Source organism: Pseudophryne corroboree, chromosome 3 (genome assembly GCF_028390025.1).
Source record: "Pseudophryne corroboree isolate aPseCor3 chromosome 3, aPseCor3.hap2, whole genome shotgun sequence".
NCBI lineage: Eukaryota > Metazoa > Chordata > Amphibia > Anura > Myobatrachidae > Pseudophryne > Pseudophryne corroboree.
In genome coordinates, this window is record NC_086446.1 from 303,188,103 (window position 1) to 303,212,724 (window position 24,622).

Genomic DNA, 24,622 nt, shown 5'->3' on the forward strand with positions numbered 1-24,622 from the left:
GGCGAGGTCCAAAGAACAGTTGGTAGTGGGGGTAGCACTCTCTCGGGAAGTGCTACAACAGCACGACTGGATTCTCAATATTCCAAAGTCACAGCTGGTCCCGACGACACGTCTTCTGTTCCTGGGAATGATTCTGGACACAGACCAGAAAAGAGTGTTTCTTCCAGTGGAAGCACACGAGTCCTGGAAAAAAATGGTAGCTTCGTACGAAGTATAATTCCATTCGGAAGGTTCCACGCAAGGACGTTCCAGTGGGACCTGTGGGACAAATGGTCCGGGTCCCATCTACAGATACAACAGCGGATAACCCTGTCGGCAAGAAACAGGGTGTCGCTGCTGTGGTATCTGCAGAGGGCTCATCTACTAGAAGGCCGCAGATTCGGAATACAGGACTGGGTCCTGGTGACCACGGAGGCCAGCCTTCGGGGCTGGGGTGCAGTCACACAGGGAAGAAATTTCCAAGGAGATTTCGCTTCACATAAATATTCTGGAGCTAAGGGCCATTTACAATGCCCTAAGCCAAGCAAGGCCCCTGCTTCAGAACCAGCCGGTACTGATCCAATCAGACAACATCACGGCGGTCGCCCATGTAAACAGACAGGGCGGCACAAGAAGCAGGATGGCGATGGCAGAAGCCACAAGGATTCTCCGATGGGCGACCTACACCCGGGAGAATGGGGACTTCTTCCAGAAGTTTTCCAAATGCGGGTAAACCGTTGGGAATGACCACGGGTGGACATGATGGCGTCCCGCCTCAACAAAAAGTTGAAAAGATATTGCGCCAGGTCAAGGGACCCTCAGGCGATCGCTGTGGACGCTCTAGTGACACCGTGGGTGTACCAGTCGGTTTATGTGTTTCCTCCTCTACCTCTCATACCCAAGGTACTGAGAATAATAAGAATGCGAGGAGTGAAAACCATACTCGTGGTTCCGGATTGGCCAAGAAGAGCTTGGTACCCGGAACTTCAAGAGATGCTGGCAGAGGACCCTTGGCCTCTGCCGCTCAGACAAGACCTGCTGCAGCAGGGACCCTGTCTGTTCCAAGACTTACCGCGGCTGCGTTTGACGGCATGGCGGTTGAACACCGGATCCTAAAGGAAAAGGGTATTCCGGAGGAAGTCATCCCTACCCTGATCAAAGCCAGGAAGGATGTCACCGCAAGACATTATTACCGCATTTGGCGGAAATATGTTGCTTGGTGTGAGGCCATGAAGGCCCCGAAGGAGGAATTTCAACTGGGTCGATTCCTACACTTCCTGCAAGCAGGGGTGACGTTGGGCCTCAAATTGGGGTCCATCAAGGTCCACATTTCGGCTCTGTCGATTTTCTTCCAGAAAGAACTGGCTTCACTGCCTGAGGTTCAGACTTTTGTCAAAGGAGTTCTGCATATTCAGCCTCCTTTTGTGCCCCCAGTGGCACTTTTTGGATCTCAATGTGGTTTTGGCATTCCTGAAATCACATTGGTTCGAACCACTTAAGACTGTGGAATTAAAATATTTCACGTGGAAAGTGGTCATACTGTTGGCCCTGGCTTCGGCCAGGCGGGTTTTCAGAATTGGCGGCTTTGTCTTGTAAAAGCCCTTATCTGATTTTCCAGATGGATAGGGCAGAATTGAGGACTCATCCTCAGTTTCTCCCGAAGGTGGTCTCAGCTTTTTACTTGAACCAACCTATTGTGGTGCCTGCGGCTACTAGGGACTTGGAGGATTCCAAGTTGCTGGACGTAGTCAGGGCCCTGAAAATTTATGTTTCCAGGACGGCTGGAGTCAGAAAAACTGACTCGCTGTTTATCCTGTATGCACCCAACAAGCTGGGTGCTCCTGCTTCTAAGCAGTCTATTGCGCGCTGGATTTGTAGCACTATTCAGCTGGCGCATTCTGCGGTAGGATTACTGCAGCCTAAATCAATAAAAGCCCATTCCACAAGGAAGGTGGGCTCATCTTGGGCGGCTGCCCGAGGGGTCTCGGCTTTACAACTTTGCCGAGCAGCTACTTGGTCAGGGGCAAACACGTTTGCTAAATTCTACAAATTTGATTCCCTGGCTGAGGAGGACCTGGAGTTCTCTCATTCGGTGCTGCAGAGTCATCCGCACTCTCCCGCCCGTTTGGGAGCTTTGGTATAATCCCCATGGTCCTTACGGAGTCCCCAGCATCCACTAGGACGTCAGAGAAAATAAGATTTTACTCACCGGTAAATCTATTTCTCGTAGTCCGTAGTGGATGCTGGGCGCCCATCCCAAGTGCGGATTGTCTGCAATACTTGTACATAGTTATTGTTACAAAAATCGGGTTTTGTTGTGAGCCATCTCTTCAGAGGCTCCAATTGTTATCATACTGTTAACCGGGGTTCCTATCACGTGTTATATGGTGTGATTGGTGTGGCTGGTATGAGTCTTACCCGGGATTCAAAATCCTTCCTTATTGTGTCAGCTCTTCCGGGCACAGTTCCTAACTGAGGCTTGGAGGAGGGTCATAGGGGGAGGAGCCAGTGCACACCAGATAGTCCTAAATCTTTCTTTAGAGTGCCCAGTCTCCTGCGGAGCCCGTCTATTCCCCATGGTCCTTACGGAGTCCCCAGCATCCACTACGGACTACGAGAAATAGATTTACCGGTGAGTAAAATCTTATTTTTTTCTTTTTCTTTTCTTTTTGTATGTACTTGGGTTTTGTTGTCAGCTGGGAGGGACGACTGATTTACTGTACTGTCAGACTACCTCTTGAATGTGACACATACATTTTGTATTTCTTGATTGTGTCTTTATTTCACCAGACTTGTTCTCACGATTCGCATTGAGGCTGAGCATAATGTGTCGAACTGTGAAATTTATTAGAATTTGTTGAGAACACGTGCAGTCTTCTTATACCCTTATGCACTTTGCTTGATGTTCAACACATGCTTCAATAAATAAATATTTTAAAAAAATCCTATTTCTGCAGCGGGGTACACTGTATTCGACAGGGAATAACATTGGGGTGTAGAGTAGGATCTTGATCTGAGGCATCAACAGGCTAAAAGCTTTGACTGTTCCCAAGATGCATAGGGCCGCCTCCTCTTGTAAATGTTGATTTACTTACAGGACTAAAAGCAACACTTTAAAAAGACATTCAATACACTTTAAATGGAGCCGCTGCGGCCGCTGTAATCAATCCTTAGCTTACGTACTTTTTACCCAGTTTGCGTACAAAGCCCCGTACCGTGTACGCACTTTGCATACAAACACCGCGATGGTCGTACAAAGTACACCCGATGCATACACACAAAGACACGCCGTGAGCACTTTGCAGCTACACGTGTGACTAGATTACACTTATATAACACTAGCAGGGACAGAGAGACATGACACCAATGTGTATTTCAAAGACTATGGGTACATTTACTAAGATGGGAGTTCTATTTAAGATGGGATGTTGCCCATAGCAACCAATCAGATTCAAGGTATTATCTTCTAGAAGGTGCTAGATAAATGAGAAGTAGAATCTGATTGGTTGCTATGGGCAACATCCCGTCTGAAATAGAACTCCCATTTTAGTAAATTTACCCCTATGTTGGGATCTGACCCACCAACGGTTCTTTACTAGCAGGGGGTTTCAATAACAACAATACAATACAATAAGAAAATGGCTACAGTCAATGGTACATACGTTTTAGTTTTGCCTGCGCTTCCCGGTCCGGTCCTCAGTCATCAAGGGTGATGACCTTCAGAGATTTGAGAGTGACCTGGCCTGCAGCTGGCTATTTATACATTTGTCCAAAACCTAACACAATGGAAACTGTAATCCCTTTGTCCATTGGACACAGGGATGGTCATTTACAGTACAGGAGAGGTCATAGGTCGGTTTGAATAGGTGGGCGATGTCTGTTTCAGGTGCAGTTGCAGATGTTCTCCTCTGGGTTCCCGCCGCATATCAAGTGTACAGTAAATACAGTTAATATTTATATTCTGCTCCTGTGCATAACTATTCTCAGGAGCGTGCGATCTTCTGCAAACTAACACTGGATTATTGCTCTTAAAATACCCTACAGCTGGATACCAAACATCACCTTATAACCTAGTTCTGTCCCCTCCTATGCTGTAAAGGTGAATCCCTTTGTTCTTGTACCATTTAAACATGTGTAACTGGCTGGTGTGGTGCAGGGAGACTATGTGTACATTGTGCACTATTTGGATTAAATATGTAATGTGTTTTTATGGCTTTCCATGCGATTACAAACACTACCGTAATTACTCATACCACGCGCTAATACGCAGGACCGCGGGAGCGACCATACGCAAATTGCGAAAATGCGCACGGCAAAACAAGTACGCGCATGGAGGCCATCTGTGTGTAGTTTGTACGTGATGTGTGTACTGCAATATTTTTCGACTTCGACACTCTATAACCCCGCCTCCGTGCACAGGAGCTCAGTTTGTAAGTTTGTGCCTGCAAGCAGGTCACTAACAGGGAGGGCTGCTCCAGCAGCCCTGAAAAGAGCTTTTAGAATAGAAAATAGAAGACTTCAAGGGCTGCAGCATAGGTATTGAATACTAGATGTCACTTTGACATCTCATGCTGCAGCTCCATCACCTCCCCCAGCGGCACTGTATACTCCCACGCCCTGGTTGCCAGGTACTTACAGCGGAGGGCTCTGGTCTCCATCAGGGGGCACACACTCTCCGCAGCTCTCCTGGATAGCGTGGCCGCAACAAGGGAGGAGGTAAGAGGGTCCCCCTGACGGGACCCGCTGAAATCGCGATCGAATGCGGTCTTTAGGAGACGGACCGCGCGCTCTGGCGTGGACACTGTGGCCGTACAGGGACCCCACTAGACCACCAGGGCAAGGGCACAGGTCGAATTTTACTAAAAATCCGTTCTAACAAGGGCCGCAGTACCCGGTGGTGAAGTCCAGCAAGGAGATAAGGCTTTGACCTGTAGCCCCAGCCCCAGGTGCCATTTACTGCAAATGTTCCCGACCTTGAGCTGCTTCTCTCTGCCTCCCTCACTCCCTGTCAGCGTTTGGGCGCCATTTCTCACATGCTGCGCTGATTCTGGGACTGCTGGGCTCTGTCTCCTCTGTAAAGCCGCCTGCATCCAGCGCTGTGCATTTACAGGACACTTAAGTATTCTACATATATTTAGACAGCGTTCGTTAAGAAAGAGTGCATACATTCAGGGTTGTTTAGTACAAGTACCCTGTGATATACATCCAGTTTCACTGTACATTGTTATATCTATATTGTTATTTAGCATTACTTTGTAGTATTACTTAGTATTGCTAGTCCAGTGCATTTTTATTGTTGTTTGTAATAATTACTGCATTGTACATGTGACTGTGTGTGCCAGTAGCTGCCGTGTGATTTCTATTCTGTGTATCCCACTGGTTTTGCTATCCCTGTATTATATATCCTGAGGGGGGCTATGTGCGTCAGGGTCTTATAGATATAGTGTTTCACGGGATATACTTGTTTGGTATTTTCTCTGTGAAAGTTACAGTCACTGTATACCTCTTAAATCCCCTTTTTTGTGTTCTGCTTGCAGCCACACTGTAAGGGTTTTTTTTTGCCAGGTATTCTGTCTGCTTATCTTGTACTTTTGGTCACAAAAGGATACGCTTTCAAGTAATGTCTGCTAGACAGGGTGAGGATTCCGGGGCTGATCCTGCATCAGGCAATGTTGATGGGGCGTCATGAGGAAAATATAGCAGCAGAGGGTTCAGGTACGGGGGTCTCTGCACCCCAGGGTCAGTCGGCAGCACCAGGGGCAGATCTAGTCCCACCATGGGCTACCTTTACTACTTTACTGACTATGCTGGTAACTAGGCTTACGCCCCCTATGGGACCTTTTGTGTCATTACAGCCACATTTTGTCCCTGCAGTTAATCCGCCATGGTCGGATACTCTGTCTTCTCAGTTAGAGCAATTAAACCAGACTCTGGTTAAACAAAAAGATAACCCTCGCCCGCCTAAGACCAAGGGGTCCTCTAAACGGGCCATTACCTCATCACAATCCACACATATCCTTTATACTACTTCCGATGAAGATGGCGCTTACACTGACCCCACTGATACTGATCCAGATCTCAGGCTCATGCTTCAAACTGAGGATGATGAGGAGCCTCCTACTACCTCTAAGAAACCAGATAAGTTTAAACGTCAGAAGGTGACTAAATTGCTTCTGCCCCATTCTGACCACCTGGTTGACATACGTCAGGAATCCTGGGAATCTCCAGGTACAAAATTTTCACTGTCTAAAAAGATGCTGGCTCGTTATCCCCTCGCTACAGAGATCAGTAAGAATTGGGAAACCCCATCTCCGGTGGACTCGCAGGTTGCACGCCTGGTGGTGTCCTCGGCTGTGCCTGTCACTACCGTCACCTCCCTGAAGGAACCGATGGATAACCATGTGGAGGGTTGCTTGAAGTCCATTTACACTCTTGGATAGGCCGTGCATAGACCCACTATAACAGCTGCCTGGGCAGCGAAAGCTATTGAAGCCTGGGTTCAGGAAGTTGAAGCGTAACTACCTTCTAATTTTTCTGCCTGCTAGACAGTGTCTTTCCTATATCATTACGGCCTCTCATTACATTCAGGAGGCAGCTTCTGATGCAGGTGTCCTGGCGGCCAAGGCGTCTACTACGTCCATTCTGGCTCGCAGGATTCCCTGGTTGCGGTCCTCGACTGTTGACCTGGACTCTAAAAAGACCTTTGAGGTTATACCCTTTAAGGGGAACATACTTTTTGGTAAAGACCTCAACAAGATTGTTGCTGATTTAGCGTCCGCTAATACGGCTTGTATACCTAGTACTACTCCTTCAGCTCCGAAGGCTAAGAGTACTTCCTTTCGTTCCTTTCGGCCTCCAGGTAAAGCAAAGGGTCAGGCGTACCCGAACGAGTCACACTATTCCAAATCTACCAAGCCCAAACCAAAACGTGCCTGGGCTGCCCGTCAGCCTCTATCCAAAACGGATAAACCTGCTGCATGACGGGGCGGGCCTCCCCCTGGGAGATCCCAGAGTAGGAGGCCGACTTCTAAGGTTTGCTTTAGGTGTGGTTAAAGACCACTTCAGATGCCTAGGTAAGGGAAGTCGTCACTCACAGTTACGCCATCTCTTTCAAGAAAAGTCCCCCACCTCTGTTTTGCTCGACAAACATCCCTTCGGATCAGGTCAAAGCAAAGACGCTCCATCTGGTGGTGCAATCTCTCCTGGATACAGGTGTGATAGTGCCGGTGCCTCTGGCTGATAGGGGCAGGGGGTACTATTCCACGCTGTTTCTAGTCCCGAAACCGAATGGGTCCTCCCGGTCCATTCTCAACCTCAAGTCTTTGAACAAATTTGTAACGGTTTCCAAGTTCCGTATGGAAACTCTTTGTTCTGTTGTTATGGCCTTCGAGCCCATGGACTATATGGTATCCCTGGACATACAGAATGCTTACCTACATATCCCTATTGCCATTTCACATCAGCAATACCTGTGGTTTGCTATTGGCAACCTACATGACCAATTTCAGGCCTTACCTTTTGGTCTGACCACGGCTCCACAAATTTTCACCAAGGTCATGGCGGTTATGACGGCTCTACTTCGCCGTCAGGGCATCAGGATCCTACCGTATCTGGACGATCTGTTGATCCTGGCAACCTCACCAGAGGTTGTCCTTCGTCATCTGGAAATGACGGTCCAATTCCTATAAGCTCACGGGTGGCTCATCAATTGGAAGAAATCCTCCCTGGTCCCGGCTCAGAGCATGCTGCAACCTGGGAGCGTTGTTGGACAGACACAAACAGCGGTTTTCAGGACAAAATAAGACACTTCCCATCTCGCCCATGTGTGCCAATACACTCGGCGATGCAAGTACTGGGCCTCATGGTGTCGACTTTCGACATGGTAGAGTACGCTCAATTTCACTCTCGCCCTCTCCAGAAGTTGGTTCTCTCCAAATGGGACGGCTTGCCCCACCGGATCAAAAGTCACATGATCTCCCTGACTCCGGAGGTTCGCCTGTCTCTCTCCTGGTGGCTCCAGGATCAACGATTGAGCAGGGGTCGTCCCTTCTGGATATCCAGCTGGGTCCTGCTGACAACGGATGCCAGTCTGAGGGGTTGGAGCGCGGTATTGGAGCAACACTCTCTTCAGGGTCGGTGGACCAGGGAGGAGTCTCTCCTCCCGATAAACATTCTGGAACTGCGGGCAGTGTTCAATGCACTCACACTAGCCCTGCCTTGGATACAGAACAGGCCTGTTCAAGTACAGTCAGATAACACCACCACGGTGGCGTACATAAATTATCAAGGTGACACTCGAAGCCGCATGGCAGTGAGGAAAGTGTCAATGATACTTAAGTGGGCAGAACGCCATCTGCCAGCCATATCGGCAGTGTTCATTCCGGGAGTCCTCAACTGGGAAGCGGACTTTCTCAGTCGCCAGGACGTACACGCCAGAGAGTGTAGCCTTCATCCAGACGTATTTCAACTCCTAGTGGGGCCTACCAGATGTAGACCTGATGACGTCTCGACACAATCACAAGTTTCCGTTCTTCAGAACAAGAACAAGGGTTCCTCTAGCAGCGTTCATGGACGCATTGGCAATTCCATGGAACTTTCGACTGCCGTACGTGTTCCCTCCGGTGTCACTCCTGCCCAGGGTAATAAGGAAGTTCAAGCAAGAAGGAGGATTCCTACTTCTACTCGCTCCAGCATGGCCCAGGCGGCATTGGTTCTCAGACCTAAAGGGTCTCTCGATAGAGCGTCCTCTTCTACTTCCTCAACATTCAGACCTCCTCATTCAGGTCCCCTGTGTCTACCAGGATTTGGCCCGACTGGCTTTGACGGCATGGCTCTTGAAGCTTCCATCCTAAGGGCCAAAGGTTTTTCTGAGGCGGTCATTCAAACTATGTTGAAATCCAGTAAACTGGCTTCGGCTCGGATTTATTATAGGGTCTGGAATTCTTATTTCACATGGTGTGCTGCTAAGAATGTTGATGTATTCAAATTCAGTACTGCCAATCTGTTGTAATTTCTGCAACAGGGCCTGGACTTAGGCTTGCGTCTGGCCTCTCTCAAGGTTCATATTTCGGCCTTGTCGATTTGGTTTCAGAGAAAGATTGCGACTTTGCCTGATGTTCATACCTTCACTCAGGGTGGTCCCTGAATTCAACCTCCCTTTGTTCCTCCTGTGGCTCCTTGGGATTTGTTGGTTGTTCTGGACGCCTTACAAGAGGCTCCTTTTGAACCCCTAGTGTCGGTGGACCTTAAATGCTTACTTTTAAGGTCTTGTTTTTGCTGGCTAATGGCTCTGCTAGACGAGGTTCGGATTTAGGTGCCTTATCCTGTCAGTCACCTTACCTGATTTTTCACCGTGACCTGGCGGTTCTTAGGACCCGCCCTAGTTATTTGCCCAAGGTGGTGTCTTCTTTCCACCTTAACCAAGAAATTGTGGTTCCGGCATTTACTTCTCCAGGTTTGTTATCCAAAGAGAAGCCTTTGGATGTGGTACGGGCTCTCCGTATATATGTGAAAAGAATGGAGTCGGTTCGGAAATCTGAGACTGTTCTTTTTGGTTTTCACAAACGTGGCTGGCCTGCTCACAAGCAGTCCTTGGCCAGATGGATTAGAATGGTGATTGCACATGCTTATGTACAGGCTGGCCTTCCAGCTCCTGATACCATTAAAGCTCACTCGACTCGGTCTATTGGACCTTCTTGGGCGGCCCGCCGTTGGGCGACCCTTGAACAATTGTGCAAGGCAGCTACGTGGTCCTCAGTGAACACGCTCATTAGGTTCTATGCCTTTGATACTTCCGCCTCCCAGGATGCTTCCTTTGGATGCCGGGTTCTTGTGCCCGCTACAGTGCGTCCCCTCTCTTGAGGATCTGCTTTAGGACATCCCCGATGTTATTCCCTGTGGAATACAATGTACGCCGCTGCAGAAAAGGAGATTTATGGTAAGAACTTACCTTTGTTAAATCTCTTTCTGCGAGGTACGCTGGATTCCACAGGGCGCCCACCCTGATGCACTTAGCGTCTTTGGGTTTGTATGGCATTAGCCGCTTGTACCCTCTCCTGTCGTGAGAATGTGGTGCTGTGTGGCTACTAATTGTTGTTATCTCTGTTCTACCTGCTACTGCATTGGACTGGTTAACAAAACTGAGCTCCTGTGCACGGAGGCGGGGTTATAGAGGAGGCTCTATCTGACCTGGGCGCACAGGATGCGACCAGTCGGATAGAGAGTGTTAGCAGCGGCAGGGAAGATAAACTTCCCTCCGCTGCTGCTGTCAGAGGGATCGGAAGGTCCCTCTGCCTCCTCACACTCTCCCCCACTGATTTCCGTGCTGTTGATTGCTGAGGAGTGTAAATGAACCCTCCCAAGCCACCCCCAGACCCCCCCCCTGTATACCTGCAGGCTGTCACGGCTTTCAAAATGAATACCGCGATGTTCCGATGGTCGCAATGTTACCGATCAATGTTTGAAAAAAAATATTTTAAAAAATATTTTTTTAACTTTTTTTTTTTTTTAAACTAAAATCATTTGGGATAGGGTTACATTGACGTTCTTCACCTAATTCACTAATTTTAAAAAAAACGACAATTTCAGAGCGGTGTTCGGCGAAATAAATCGTCAGTTAAATGGTTAAACCCGACCTCCTCTCTGGGCACAAAGTGCGTGATAAAAAAAGCACAATTGAATATCGCCTACCCCATCTCCCGACACTTTAGATGGGAGATCAGGCTCGAGAAACAATTGAATTCCGCCCATTGTGATGTCATGATGTGCCATATAAATAAGCGAATAGTGTTTTAACCATGTTAGTGACACTCTTTACAGAAATTATTAACTATTATAAACTTCCCAATAGCAGTTTACTGCTTTATGAATCCTATGAGAATCTTTGTACAGTATTTCAACTGGAAATGGCAAGTAATCTAAGTAGTCAGCCGCAGGTTCATGGTTTCTATACCTTTCTCCTTAGGGTTATTCCAGGAGTTGTTACCAAGCAGACCTGTCATTCTGGGAAACGCTGAAGGTATGGTTATCCTGGAATTTTTCCTGGGAAAGAGACTCATGTGAGAGCTACTATAAAGCACTAATGGTGGATCCTTTCTGGGAAGTAACCCCACTTATGGTGAGTAAGAAATTTATTTGCTACTGAAACAGTTTTCAATGGTGAATGTAATCTAAATTCATAGACACATGTTCTACATTACATACAAGCACTTTTGTTGCTTTTTCCATATATTAAACTTAAAATGCATCATATTACATTAGTGTTTATTGTGTTTTATGTACAGATATGTCATGCTTCATGGTTACATATATTTGTTGTTAATGAAAGTGCTAATATATGCTATAAATCACATAACAGCCAGACCATAGTGTATTAAGCAAACAATAATATACTAAATGTAGACAGAATAACCTACAGTATAATTGCTTAACGCCACTGTAAGATATTACAAAGGGAGCCTCATAGTCGCCAATCAGAGAAAAGTAGCTATCCCTACTTTACCCTACTGCAAACTGCCAGGATCCAGAGAGTTGAGTGCACTCCCTTTGTGTATGCCCTATGAGTATACAGATGTTGTATAGAGTATGTGACTGATCTGGAGAAAAAAAAAGGATATTGGCAAAGTGCTCTAGAGTGAGTTGATATGGAAGCTGCGTCACATCTGTTGCTGGGTGTAGGATCATGGGCACAGTGGGTGCAGAGGGTGATATTGCTATGTGGCCCAGAGGCTTGGGTGGCCCCAGACCCAAGTCATATTGTTTTCTACCAAGTTTCTGGAAATACCTGCTAAGCATTTGGACCTGGCCTGATTTCCTTAGTATTCATATAGATGTCTCTTTCTCTCCCTCTAAGTAAAGCTCCACATTATAGCATTGTGAGCCTGGTGCTATTGGAGATTACAGCCTTTCTGAAGTGAGCTGGGGGAAGGTATTGAGGTCTAAGATTAGGACTGTCCCAGTAAGGGATAATGTCCCCAAAATTGAGAGCTCTACTCTAAGTGGAATTTCCTGCATTAAGATGTATCCCCCTCAGCTATGAACTGGTTGGTCCGTGCCCACACCTCCCCTATCTTTACACCAGTGGTGGAACTAATGGTGGTGCAGTCGGTACATTGCACAGGGGCCCACAGCTGCCGGCATTACAATGAGTCCTGCTGGCTCACTGTATGTCTCCGCCAGTGTCCCAATCTGTACCGTATCACAGCGAAACTGCTGCAGCTGCTGAAAGTGACAGGTCAGCTAGTGTTGAGTGGGAAGGAGGAGTACTGTCAGCCATTTCCCTGTGCAGCAGCCGCCCCTGGTAGGAAAAAAAACTGGCGGAACAATAAGAAATCATTACATTTATATAACTGAAGTTGTGAGAAGGTGTGAAATATTAATGGACAGATTTATTTATTTATATATTTTTTATAATGTGAAAAGGGTGTTTTTTTATTTTAGTGGCGAGATCACATTTACCATACTTCAAATGGGAAAGGTGATCTGACCAAATTTACATAAAAAAAATACTGCAGTGAGCCCTGTTTAATTTTAATGCGTTATCAGAGGGCTCACTGTGGACACCCGGCATACCGACAGCTATTCTCCCTTGTGGGGCTCCACGACCCCCCTGGAGGGAGAATAAAATAATGTGGCGCGCGTAGCGAGCCCGCAAGGGGCTCATTTGCGCTCGCCACACTGTCGGTAAGCCGGCGGTCTGGCTCCCGGCGCCGGTATGCTGGTCGCCGGGAGCCCGACCGCCGGCATATCGTAGTGAACCCGTCCGATGGACACCCAAGCTAATCACTGTGTAAAAAAAAAAAAGTGAAAAATTATTAAAAACATATTCACCTACCCAGGGATCAGTGATCGATGGTCCAATGAGGGCTGACAGTCATCGGGGCTCACCTGACGCTCCTGGGCCATTCCCCCCTGGTGCAGTAAAGTGATGCTGCAAAGTGGAAGCTCACTCTACAGCACCAAAGTTCACAGCAGCTGGGTGCGCCAATGACCGGCAGCCCTCCAGGTGGAACGATCACCTATCCATGGGTAGGCGAGTATGATCAGTGGTGGGTGGTCATTGCAATGGGAAAGGGTTCCCAGCGGCGGTGAGGTGCATGCACAGCACATACTCTGGATATTTTTTACGAAAAATACCCTGATAATGCTGCAGAGTGGCATCGCACGGACAGAGCTTTCTTGCATGTGATTATTGATACATCCATGCGATGTAATCAATTATCGCAATGCGGATTGGGTCAACTTTATCACATCAGCCCCTAAGAGTTGGAGACTGTTAAAGAGAAAACATTTTTTACACATGTATTGTGCCATTTAACTGTTATGTATATTTAACACTGGTATTTAATATAGCCCTAGTGATTTTATTGTTGCAGTGCAAGTAGTTTGTGTGTCCGAGTTGGGGGGGAGCTCTACCCCGCTGTAATTCTATGCCTCTCGCTGTCACCCGCTGCCTCTCCTTGTCACCCACTACTTGTCCTTGTCATCCTTTGACTCCCCAGCCGCCCTCTGCCTCACCCTGTCACCCTCTGCTTCACCCTGATACCCATAGCCTCCCCCGCCACTCCCCATCACCCTCTACCTCTTCCCATGAAGCACAGGAGGGTTGCCCAAAGTAAATTTTTGCACTTGGTCCTACCACTTGCAAGTTCTGCCACTGCTTTACACTCACTGGTAACTGCAATCTTCTCAGTCGCAAAGGCCCTACAAATGTAGATCTGCTGTGTAAGATTTAAAAGCTACCAATAAGGATGGAACACTTGCAGCGTTGCCATTGGTAAATAAGGTGAGATCGGATAGGAAGTCAATGGGATGTAATCACTTACCAGACTGTGTGTGTGTAAGAATTTGGGGGTAGTAAATGTTATGCTGGAAAGGGGGCAGTTGTGTTTAGTGCATGTTATAATGTACTAGAGGATATTGTAATCTATACTATTAATAAAATGGTTTGTATGTATGTTCGCCATAAACTCGAGAAATACGGAACCGATTTTGATTGGGTTTTCACTGAAATGTTCATTGAGATCCTCTGAGTAATATAGGTTATGAATAATCTCACCGTCATGTTAATTAGCCAACAAAATTATCAACACATCTAACTGTCTCTGTTGTTGAGCCACATATGGGTAATGAAGGTGGGGTGGTACATATGGGTAATGGGGCACTAGATTATTTTATTTATTGCCAAAGAATACCCTCACATCGAAGAGTTATCACAAAAGAGTGACTTTGCAAACGTTCTATAGTATAGCCCCCCCCCCCCAAAAAAAAAAAAAAAAAAACACAAAACATTACAATACCGCAATGAGGTGATATCGCAAAAAAAATAAATTTATACAGCAATCAAAACTTAAGTCTGTGGATACAATGTTAAATATTGACTAAATTGTTCACTATCTTATCAAATTCCTAAACTCATTTAACCTGTTCAGATTACCACAGTCACTTGAGTTTAAAATGGCAATTTTCAATTACATTGTTAAGGAGTTTCAAGCAATCATACTGACCCTGCAGCAGGTGAAATTTATTTATTCCTAGAATCTCAATGATTCTATCAAATTTGCAGCACTTACAGTTTCCCCTTAGGATATGTTTTGGAGTGACAATGAACAAAGCGCAGGGCCAGTATTTTAATGTCGTCAGTTTGGACTTGCGCAGCTAGATCTTCTCACAATGGGCGGTATTCAATTCTTTTCACCACCTTCAACACCTGTTTTGTTTCTGCTGACAGACATGGTATAATTATTTCTCTTACGTCCTAGAGGATGCTGGGGACTACGTAAGGACCATGGGTTATAGACGGGCTCCGCAGGAGACATGGGCACTCTAAAGACTTTAGAATGGGTGTGCACTGGCTCTTCCCTCTTTGCACCTCCTCCAGACCTCAGTTAGATCCTGTGCCCAGAGGAGACTAGATGCACTGCAGGGGAGCTCTCCTGAGTTTCTCTGAAAAATACTTTTTGTTAGGTTTTTTATTTTCAGGGAGCGCTGCTGGCAACAGGCTCCCTGCATCGTGGGTCTGAGGGGAGAGAAGCAGACCTACTTGAATGATAGGCTCTGCTTCTTCGGCTACTGGACACCATTAGCTCCAGAGGGTCGGAACGCAGGTCTCACCCTCGCCGTTCATCCCGGAGCCGCGCCGCCGTCCTCCTCACAGAGCCGGAAGATAGAAGCCGGGTGAGTATTAAGAAGAAAAGAAGACTTCACAGGCGGCAGAAGACTTCAGATCTTCACTGAGGTAACGCTGCGCGCCATTGCTCCCACACAGACACACACAGCGGGCACTGTAAGGGTGCAGGGCGCAGGGGGGGCGCCCTGGGCAGCAATAAAAACCTCTAGGGACACTGGCATATAAAGTAGATACTGCGGAGGCAGTATATTAATAAACCCCCGCCAGTATAAATAATTTGAGCGGGACCGAAGCCCGCCGGTGAGGGGGCGGGGCTTGGTCCTCCAGCACTAACCAGCGCCATTTTCTCCACAGCACACTGCAGAGAAGCTGGCTCCCCGGACTCTCCCCTGCTGAACAAGGTTACAGAGGGCAAAAAAGAGGGCGGGGGTTACATTTCATTGGCGCAGTGAGTGTATTTATATATTTTTATAAAAGCGCTGTACTAACTGGGATTTTATTCCAGTGTCAGGTGGCGCTGGGTGTGTGCTGGCATACTCTCTCTCTGTCTCTCCAAAGGGCCTTATTGGGGGACTGTCTCCATATAGATATATCCCTGAGTGTGTGGGAGTGTCGGTACGTGTGTGTCGGCATGTCTGAAGCGGAAGGCTCATCTAAGGAGGAGGTGAAGCAGATTATTGTGGTGTCTCCGTCGGCAACGCCGTCACCTGATTGGTTAGATATGTGAAATGTTTTAAATGCAAATGTGGCTTTATTACAAAAGAGATTGGACAAAGCAGAGTCCAGGGATAAAACAGGGAGTCAATCAATGGCTTTCACTGTGTCACAGGGCCCTTAAGAATCTCAAAAACGTCCCCTGTCCCAAGTGGCAGACACTGATACCGACACGGATTCTGACTCCAGTGTCGACTACGATGATGCGAGGTTACACCCAAGGGTGGCCAAAAGTATTCATTATATGATTATTGCAATAAAAGATGTTTTACATTTCACAGATGACCCCTCTGTCCCTGACACGAGGGTATGCATGTTTAAGGAAAAGAGAGAGAGGAGAAGGGTTCGAAATGCCCTAACGTGGTGCACACAATCTTATATTAAAATATAACTTTTATTATAATACATAGTAAAAACCAACGAAAATTATAAGGAAGAATAAAGAAGTGTAAGTAAGAAAGAAATCGTGATTAAAATTAAAAGAGCTGCGCACTAGATGTCACCCATATGACTCCTAAATTGTTCATAAGGTTTCAGGATAATGAAGAGTGTGTCAGGAGTGTATATTTCCTATATGGCTATATTTCTGCTAGCTATGGAGGAACTCCTTAAATAAAAGTCTCTGGTTTTCTAATCCCTTCCAGGATATATAATGTGAGACCGTTAGGAAAACAGGACTCCAGTTTTCATGATGTGTGCTTCTAGTAGAATGATAGTAATGCTCTAATGATTTACTGTGTCTAGTAATAGATAAACGCAATAAAATGATCTCCCAATGTTGTATGCTGTGTTTTGATTGTATCACTGGGATGGTAACAGAATTCTTGCTAAGCTTCAATTATATCTCAGAAGCATCTGAGTGCCCTCCTGAACTCCTTAAATGTTGTTACATCCACTATAAGAAAATCATGTACATAATGATACAATTGTATCACATAGGAGAGAAACAACAGATGTCTATTCACAGATTGAACTCTAACAACCTTGTAACTTTTGGCTGTTCATACCTGATGATCTTATCTTGGTTTTAATGTGACAGAATAAAGGATTTATTTGCAGCTGACATCGCTGCTGATAATGACTAATCAGTAGTCCCTTGTCACGATGTTGATTACTTGACACTTTCCCTCTCAGAATCGCTGTGTAGTTATACAATGTATACTCTTGAATAATCCATATAAGAACATTCAAGGTTTAACCTCTCTCTATTGGAGTAGGAGATAATGCAGGCTCACTTGGTTCTCATCTATATATCTACTGATTTTGTAATCTATGCACTATTCATTCCTCTATTAGGATGTCCCAGAGAAGTGCAGTAATAGGTTAAGCCTTTATAAATATATTCTGATACCCTAATATATCAAATGCCCACAATTGAACAATTTTAAACCTTTACTGTGATAAGAAAGGGATTCAGCAAGCTTACTGATTATATAGCGATTGGGAGATCATTATAAATGTGAACCATGTCACTGATATCCCAATGTGTATTCAGTCCTTTTATATGGCACTTTTCAATATATATATTTGCACATCGGATGTCTGATGTTGTTCATATCAGAACTGAGTACTGCGTTTTTAAAGAGCACTTAATACATATCATTCACTATGCACAGTGTGTTTCAATATACACAATGGAGTCAAACATTTGTTTTCTAATAAGGCTGTTTCCTGTTCATATCCCCGCAGCTTGCATGGGATAGAACACTCTTCACTAGGTTATAATCCTTCCTAATCTGACATTGTCCGGTGACTATCTAAGGTGCGCAGCTAGCCTGACGCACGCTTCGCTGTTCGCTTCATCACGATTTCTTTCTTACTTACACTACTTTATTCTTCCTTTTAATTTTCGCTGGTTTTTACTATGTATTATAATAAAAGTTATATTTTAATATAAGATTGTGTGCACCACTTTAGGGCATTTCGAACCCTTCTCCTCTCTCTCTTTTGCAGATTTATTTTGCCTGTGGTAGCACCCCCTAAATGGTTATGAATAACACAGATGTGTTTTGGATAAAATAAATAAGGGGTCATTCTCATAATAGTCATTAACCTGTGCGACCAGTACTACAGTTATGTTTAAGGAAAAGAAACCTGAGGTAAACTTTCCCCCATCTCATGAGCTGAACGCGTTATTTGAAAAAGCTTGGGAAACTCCAGACAAAAAACTGCAGATTCCCAAGAGGATTCTTATGGCGTATCCTTTCCCTGCACAGGACAGGGTACGGTGGGAATCCTCGCCCAGGGTGGACAAGGCTTTAACGCGCTTGTCCAAGAAGGTGGCGCTACCGTCTCCAGACACGGCGGCCCTCAAGGATCCTGCTGATCGCAGACAGGAAACTACCTTAAAATCAATTTATTCACATACGGGTGCTTTGCTCAGACCGGCAATAGCATCGGCTTGGGTTTGTAGTGCGGTAGCAGCTTGGACAGATACCTTGTCAGCTGACATTGATACCCTAGATAGGGATACCATTTTATTGACCTTAGGTCACATTAAAGACGCAGTCTTATATATGAGAGACGCTCAGAGAGACGTTGGGCTACTAGGTTCGAGAGCCAATGCCATGGCGATTTCTCTAACGTCCTAAGTGGATGCTGGGGACTCCGTAAGGACCATGGGGATTAGCGGCTCCGCAGGAGACTGGGCACAACTATAAAGAAAGCTTTTAAACTACTGGTGTGCACTGGCTCCTCCCACTAAGACCCTCCTCCAGACTTCAGTTAGATTCTTGTGCCCGGCTGAGCTGGATGCACACTAGGGGCTCTCCTGAGCACCTAGAAAGAAAGTATATTTAGGTTTTTTATTTTACAGTGAGATCTGCTGGCAACAGACTCACTGCAGCGAGGGACTAAGGGGAGAAGAAGCGAACCTACCTAACAGGTGGTAGTTTGGGCTTCTTAGGCTACTGGACACCATTAGCTCCAGAGGGATCGACCGCAGGACCCGACCTTGGTGTTCGTTCCCGGAGCCGCGCCGCCGCCCCCCCCTTACAGAGCCAGAAGCAACGAAGAGGTCCGGAAAATCGGCGGCAGAAGACTTCGGTCTTCACCATCGTAGCGCACAGCACTGCAGCTGTGCGCCATTGCTCCTCATGTACACCTCACACTTCGGTCACTGATGGGTGCAGGGCGCTGGGGGGGGCGCCCTGAGGGCAATATATGACACCTTGGCTGGCAAATATACATCATATATAGTCCTAGAGGCTATATAGATGTAAAATTCTCCCTCAGCACACTGGCGCCATTTTTCCCTCACAGCTCCGCTGGAAGGAAGCTCCCTGGCTCTCCCCTGCAGTCTGAACACTACAGAAGGGTAAAAAAGAGAGGGGGGGCACTAAATTTAGGCGCAGTATAGATAATATATATAAGATATATAAAAAAAGCAGCTATAAGGGAAAACACTCATTGATAGTGGGATCCCAGTGTTATATAGCGCTCTTGTGTGTGCTGGCATACTCTCTCTCTGTCTCCCCAAAGGGCTTTGTGGGGTCCTGTCCTCTGTCAGAGCATTACCTGTGTGTTTGCGGTGTGTCGGTACGGCTGTGTCGACATGTTTGATGAGGAGGCTTATGTGGAGGTGGAGCAGATGCCTGTAAATGTGATGTCACCCCCTGCGGGGTCGACACCTGAGTGGATGGTGCTGTGGAAGGAATTACGTGATAGTGTCGACTCCTTACATAAAAGGTTTGACGACATACCAAATGTGGGACAGCCGGCTTCTCAGCCTGTGTCTGCCCAGGCGTCTCAAAAGCCATCAGGGGCTCTAAAACGCCCGCTACCTCAGATGGTTGACACAGATGTCGACACGGATACTGACTCCAGTGTCGACGACGAGGAGACTAATGTAACTTCCAGTAGGGCCACACGTTACATGATTGAGGCAATAAAAAATGTGTTGCACATTTCTGATGTTACCCCCGGTACCACAAAAAAGGGTATAATGTTTGGAGAGAAAAAACTACCAGTAGCTTTTCTTCCATCTGAAGAGTTAAATGAAGTGTGTGAAGAAGCATGGGCTTCCCCTGATAAAAAGCTGGTAATTTCTAAGAGGTTACGAATGGCGTACCCTTTCCCGCCAGAGGATAGGTCACGCTGGGAAACATCCCCTAGGGTGGATAAAGCGCTCACACGCTTGTCAAAGAAGGTGGCACTACCGTCTCCGGATACGGCCGCCCTGAAGGAATCTGCTGATAGAAAGCAGGAGGCTATCCTGAAATCTATATATACACACACAGGTGTTATATTGAGACCGGCTATAGCTTCAGCCTGGATGTGCAGTGCTGCTGCTGCGTGGTCAGATTCCCTGTCAGAAAATATAGATACCCTAGACAGGGACACTATTTTGCTAAACGTAGAGCATATAAAAGACGCACTTTTATACATGAGGGATGCACAGAGGGATATTTGCCGGCTGGCATCCAAAATTAGTGCAATGTCCATTTCTGCCAGGAGAGGGTTATGGACTCGGCAGTGGACAGGTGATGCAGATTCCAAACGACACATGGAAGTTCTGCCTTATAAGGGTGAGGAATTGTTCGGGGATGGTCTCTCGGACCTCGTTTCCACAGCAACAGCTGGGAAGTCTACATTTTTACCCCATGTTCCCTCACAACCAAAGAAAGCACCGTATTATCAGGTACAGTCCTTTCGGCCCAATAGGGGCAAGCGGGTTAAAGGCGCGTCCTTTCTGCCCAGAGGCAGAGGTAGGGGAAAGAAGCTGCAGCATACAGCCAGTTCCCAGGAGCAAAAGTCCTCCCACGCTTCCTCTAAGTCCACAGCATGATGCTGAGGCTTCACAGGCGGAGCCAGGTACGGTGGGGGCCCGTCTCAAAAATTTCAGCAATCAGTGGGCTCGCTCACGGGTGGATCCCTGGATCCTTCAAGTAGTATCTCAGGGGTACAAGCTGGAATTCGAGACGTCTCCCCCCCCCCCGCCGTTTCCTCAAATCTGCCTTGCCAACCACTCCCTCAGGCAGGGAGGCAGTGTTACAGGCAATTCAAAAGCTGTATTCACAACAAGTGATAGTAAAGGTGCCCCTACTTCAACAAGGAAGGGGTTACTATTCCACAATGTTTGTGGTACCGAAACCGGACGGTTCGGTGAGACCCATTTTAAATTTTAAATCCTTGAACACATATATAAAAAAATTCAAGTTCAAGATGGAATCGCTCAGGGCGGTTATTGCAAGCCTGGACGAGGGGGATTACATGGTATCGCTGGACATCAAGGATGCTTACCTACATGTCCCCATTTACCATCCTCACCAGGAGTACCTCAGGTTTGTGGTACAAGATTGTCATTACCAATTCCAGACGTTGCCGTTCGGTCTCTCCATGGCTCCGAGGGTCTTTACCAAGGTAATGGCGGAAATGATGATACTCCTTCGAAAGAAGGGAGTTTTAATTATCCCGTACTTGGACGATCTCCTGATAAAGGCGAGGTCCAGAGAGCAGTTGTTGGTAGGGGTAGCACTATCTCGGGAAGTGCTACAACAGCACGGCTGGATTCTAAACATTCCAAAGTCACAGCTGGTCCCTATGACACGCCTGCTGTTCCTAGGGATGGTTCTGGACATAGAACAGAGAAAAGTGTTTCTCCCGGAGGAAAAGGCCAAGGAGCTGTCATCTCTAGTCTCTGGTACTGATCCAGTCAGACAACATCACGGCGGTCGCCCATGTAAATCGACAGGGCGGCACGAGAAGCAAAACGGCGATGGCAGAAGCCACAAGGATTCTCCAATGGGCGGAAAATCACGTGTTAGCACTGTCAGCAGTGTTCATTCCGGGAGTGGACAACTGGGAAGCAGACTTCCTCAGCAGGCACGACCTCCACCCGGGAGAGTGGGGACTTCATCCAGAAGTCTTTCAAATGATTGTAAACCAGTGGGAAAAGCCACAGGTGGACATGATGGCGTCCCGCCTCAACAAAAAGCTAGAAAAATATTGCGCCAGGTCGAGAGACCCGCAGGCGATAACTGTGGACGCTCTGGTAACACTGTGGGTGTACCGATCGGTTTATGTGTTCCCTCCTCTCATACCAAAGGTACTGAGGATAATAAGGAGGAGAGGAGTAAGAACCATACTCATTGTTCCGGATTGGCCAAGAAGAGCGTGGTATCCGGAACTTCAAGAAATGATGTCAGAGGACCCATGGCCTCTACCGCTCAGACAAGACCTGCTGCAGCAGGGGCCCTGTCTGTTCCAAGACTTACCGCGGCTGCGTTTGACGGCATGGCGGTTGAACACCGGATCCTGAAGGAAAAGGGCATTCCGGAGGAAGTCATTCCTACGCTGATTACAGCTAGGAAAGAAGTAACCGCAAATTATTATCACCGCATATGGCGAAAATATGTTGCGTGGTGTGAGGCCAGGAAGGCCCCAACGGAAGAATTTCAGCTGGGCCGGTTCCTGCACTTCCTACAGTCAGGGGTGACTATGGGCCTTAGATTGGGTTCCATTAAGGTCCAGATTTCGGCTCTATCGATTTTCTTCCAGAGAGAATTGGCTTCACTACCTGAAGTTCAGACTTTTGTTAAGGGAGTGCTGCATATTCAACCCCCTTTTGTGCCTCCAGTGGCACCTTGGGATCTCAACGTGGTGTTGGATTTCCTAAAGTCACATTGGTTTGAGCCACTGAAAACCGTGGATTTGAAATATCTCACATGGAAAGTGGTCATGTTGTTGGCCTTGGCTTCGGCCAGGCGTGTTTCAGAATTGGCGGCTTTGTCATGTAAAAGCCCTTATCTGATTTTCCATATGGATAGGGCAGAATTGAGGACTCGTCCCCAGTTTCTCCCCAAAGTGGTATCAGCTTTTCATCTGAACCAACCTATCGTGGTGCCTGCGGCTACAAATGACTTGGAGGCTTCCAAGTTGTTGGATGTAGTCAGGGCCCTAAAAATTTATGTTTCCAGGACAGCTGGAGTCAGAAAGACTGACTCGCTCTTTATCCTGTATGCGCCCAACAACCCAACTGGGTGCACCTGCTTCAAAGCAGACTATTGCTCACTGGATCTGTAGTACGATTCAGCTTGCACATTCTGCGGCTGGACTGCCGCATCCTAAATCCGTAAAAGCCCATTCCACGAGGAAGGCCAAACAGCTACTTGGTCGGGGTCAAACACGTTTGCTAAATTCTACAAATTTGACACCCTGGCTGTGGAGGACCTTGAGTTCTCTCATTCGGTGCTGCAGAGTCATCCGCACTCTCCCGCCCGTTTGGGAGCTTTGGTATAATCCCCATGGTCCTTACGGAGTCCCCAGCATCCACTTAGGACGTTAGAGAAAATAAGAATTTACTCACCGGTAATTCTATTTCTCATAGTCCGTAGTGGATGCTGGGCGCCCATCCCAAGTGCGGATTGTCTGCAATACTTGTATATAGTTATTGCTTAACTTAAGGGTTATTGTTGAGCCATCTGTTGAGAGGCTCACTTGTTATCATACTGTTAACTGGGTATTGTATCACGAGTTATACGGTGTGATTGGTGTGGCTGGTATGAGTCTTACCCGGGATTCAAAATCCTTCCTTATTGTGTCAGCTCTTCCGGGTACAGTATCCTAACTGAAGTCTGGAGGAGGGTCTTAGTGGGAGGAGCCAGTGCACACCAGTAGTCTAAAAGCTTTCTTTATAGTTGTGCCCAGTCTCCTGCAGAGCCGCTAATCCCCATGGTCCTTACGGAGTCCCCAGCATCCACTACGGACTATGAGAAATAGAATTACCGGTGAGTAAATTCTTATTTTCTGCTAGGCGAGCCCTGTGGACCCGCCAATGGACGGGTGATGCCGACTCAAAGAGGCATATGGAAGTTTTGCCTTACAATGGTGAGGTGTTATTTGGGGAAGGTCTCGCGGACCTGGTTTCCACAGCTACCGCGGGTAAATCTACTTTTTTGCCTTTCGGTCGCATAAATCCAGAAGAGGTCGGGGCTCTTCCTTCCTCGCCAGAGGTAAGGGTAAAGGGAAAAGAATGCCTGCCACGGCTTGTTCCCAGGAGCAGAAGTCCTCCCCGGCTTCTACTAAATCCACCGCATGACGCTGGGGCTCCACTGAGGGAGTCCGCGCCGGTGGGGGCACGTCTTAGACTCTACAGCCACGTCTAGGTTCAGTCAGACGTGGATCCTTGGGCGATGGAAATTGTATCCCAGGTCTACAAGCTGGAATTCGAAGAGGTGCCTCCGCGCCAATTTTTCAAATCGGCTTTACCAGCTTCTCCCCCAGAAAGGGAAATAGTTTTAGCTGCAATTCAAAAGCTGTGTCAACAGCAAGTGATTGTCAAGGTTCCCCTAGTTCAACAGGGGAAGGGTTACTATTCAACCCTGTTTGTGGTTCCGAAACCGGATGGCTCGGTCAGACCCATTCTAAATCTAAAATCCCTAAACCTGTACTTGAAAAAGTTCAAATTCAAGATGGAATCGCTCCGGGCAGTTATCTCCAGCCTGTAAGGGGGGGATTTTATGGTGTCACTGGACATAAAGGATGCATACCTTCATGTCCCCATATATCCCCCTCATCAGGCGTACCTGAGATTCGCTGTACAGGGCTGTCATTACCAGTTTCAGACGTTGCCGTTTGGGCTTTCCACGGCCCCGAGGATTTTCACCAAGGTAATGGCGGAAATGATGGTGCTCCTGCACAGGCAGGGAGTCACAATTTTCCCATACTTGGATGATCTCCTGATAAAAGCGAGATCGAGAGAACAGTTGCTGAAAAGCGTGTCGCTCTCCCTGAGAGTGCTCCAGCAGCATGGCTGGATTCTAAATCTTCCAAAGTCACAGTTGGTTCCAACGACTCGGCTAT

General features: G+C 47.1%; 1 protein-coding gene across 11 annotated transcripts in view; it reads left to right on the top strand.

Annotated features, from left to right (window-relative positions):
• Positions 1-24,622, top strand: part of LOC135055374 (uncharacterized) — a 902,783-nt gene that overhangs the window by 576,234 nt on the left and 301,927 nt on the right. For all 11 annotated transcript variants that reach the window (XR_010243739.1, XR_010243738.1, XR_010243740.1 and 8 more), the window contains one exon: positions 10,943-11,095. Coding sequence is in view for 2 of the 11 variants with exons in the window: in XM_063959373.1 (XP_063815443.1) it covers positions 10,943-11,095 (153 nt within the window). In the remaining 9 variants the exon portion in view is untranslated. The remainder of the gene's footprint in view (positions 1-10,942; positions 11,096-24,622) is intronic.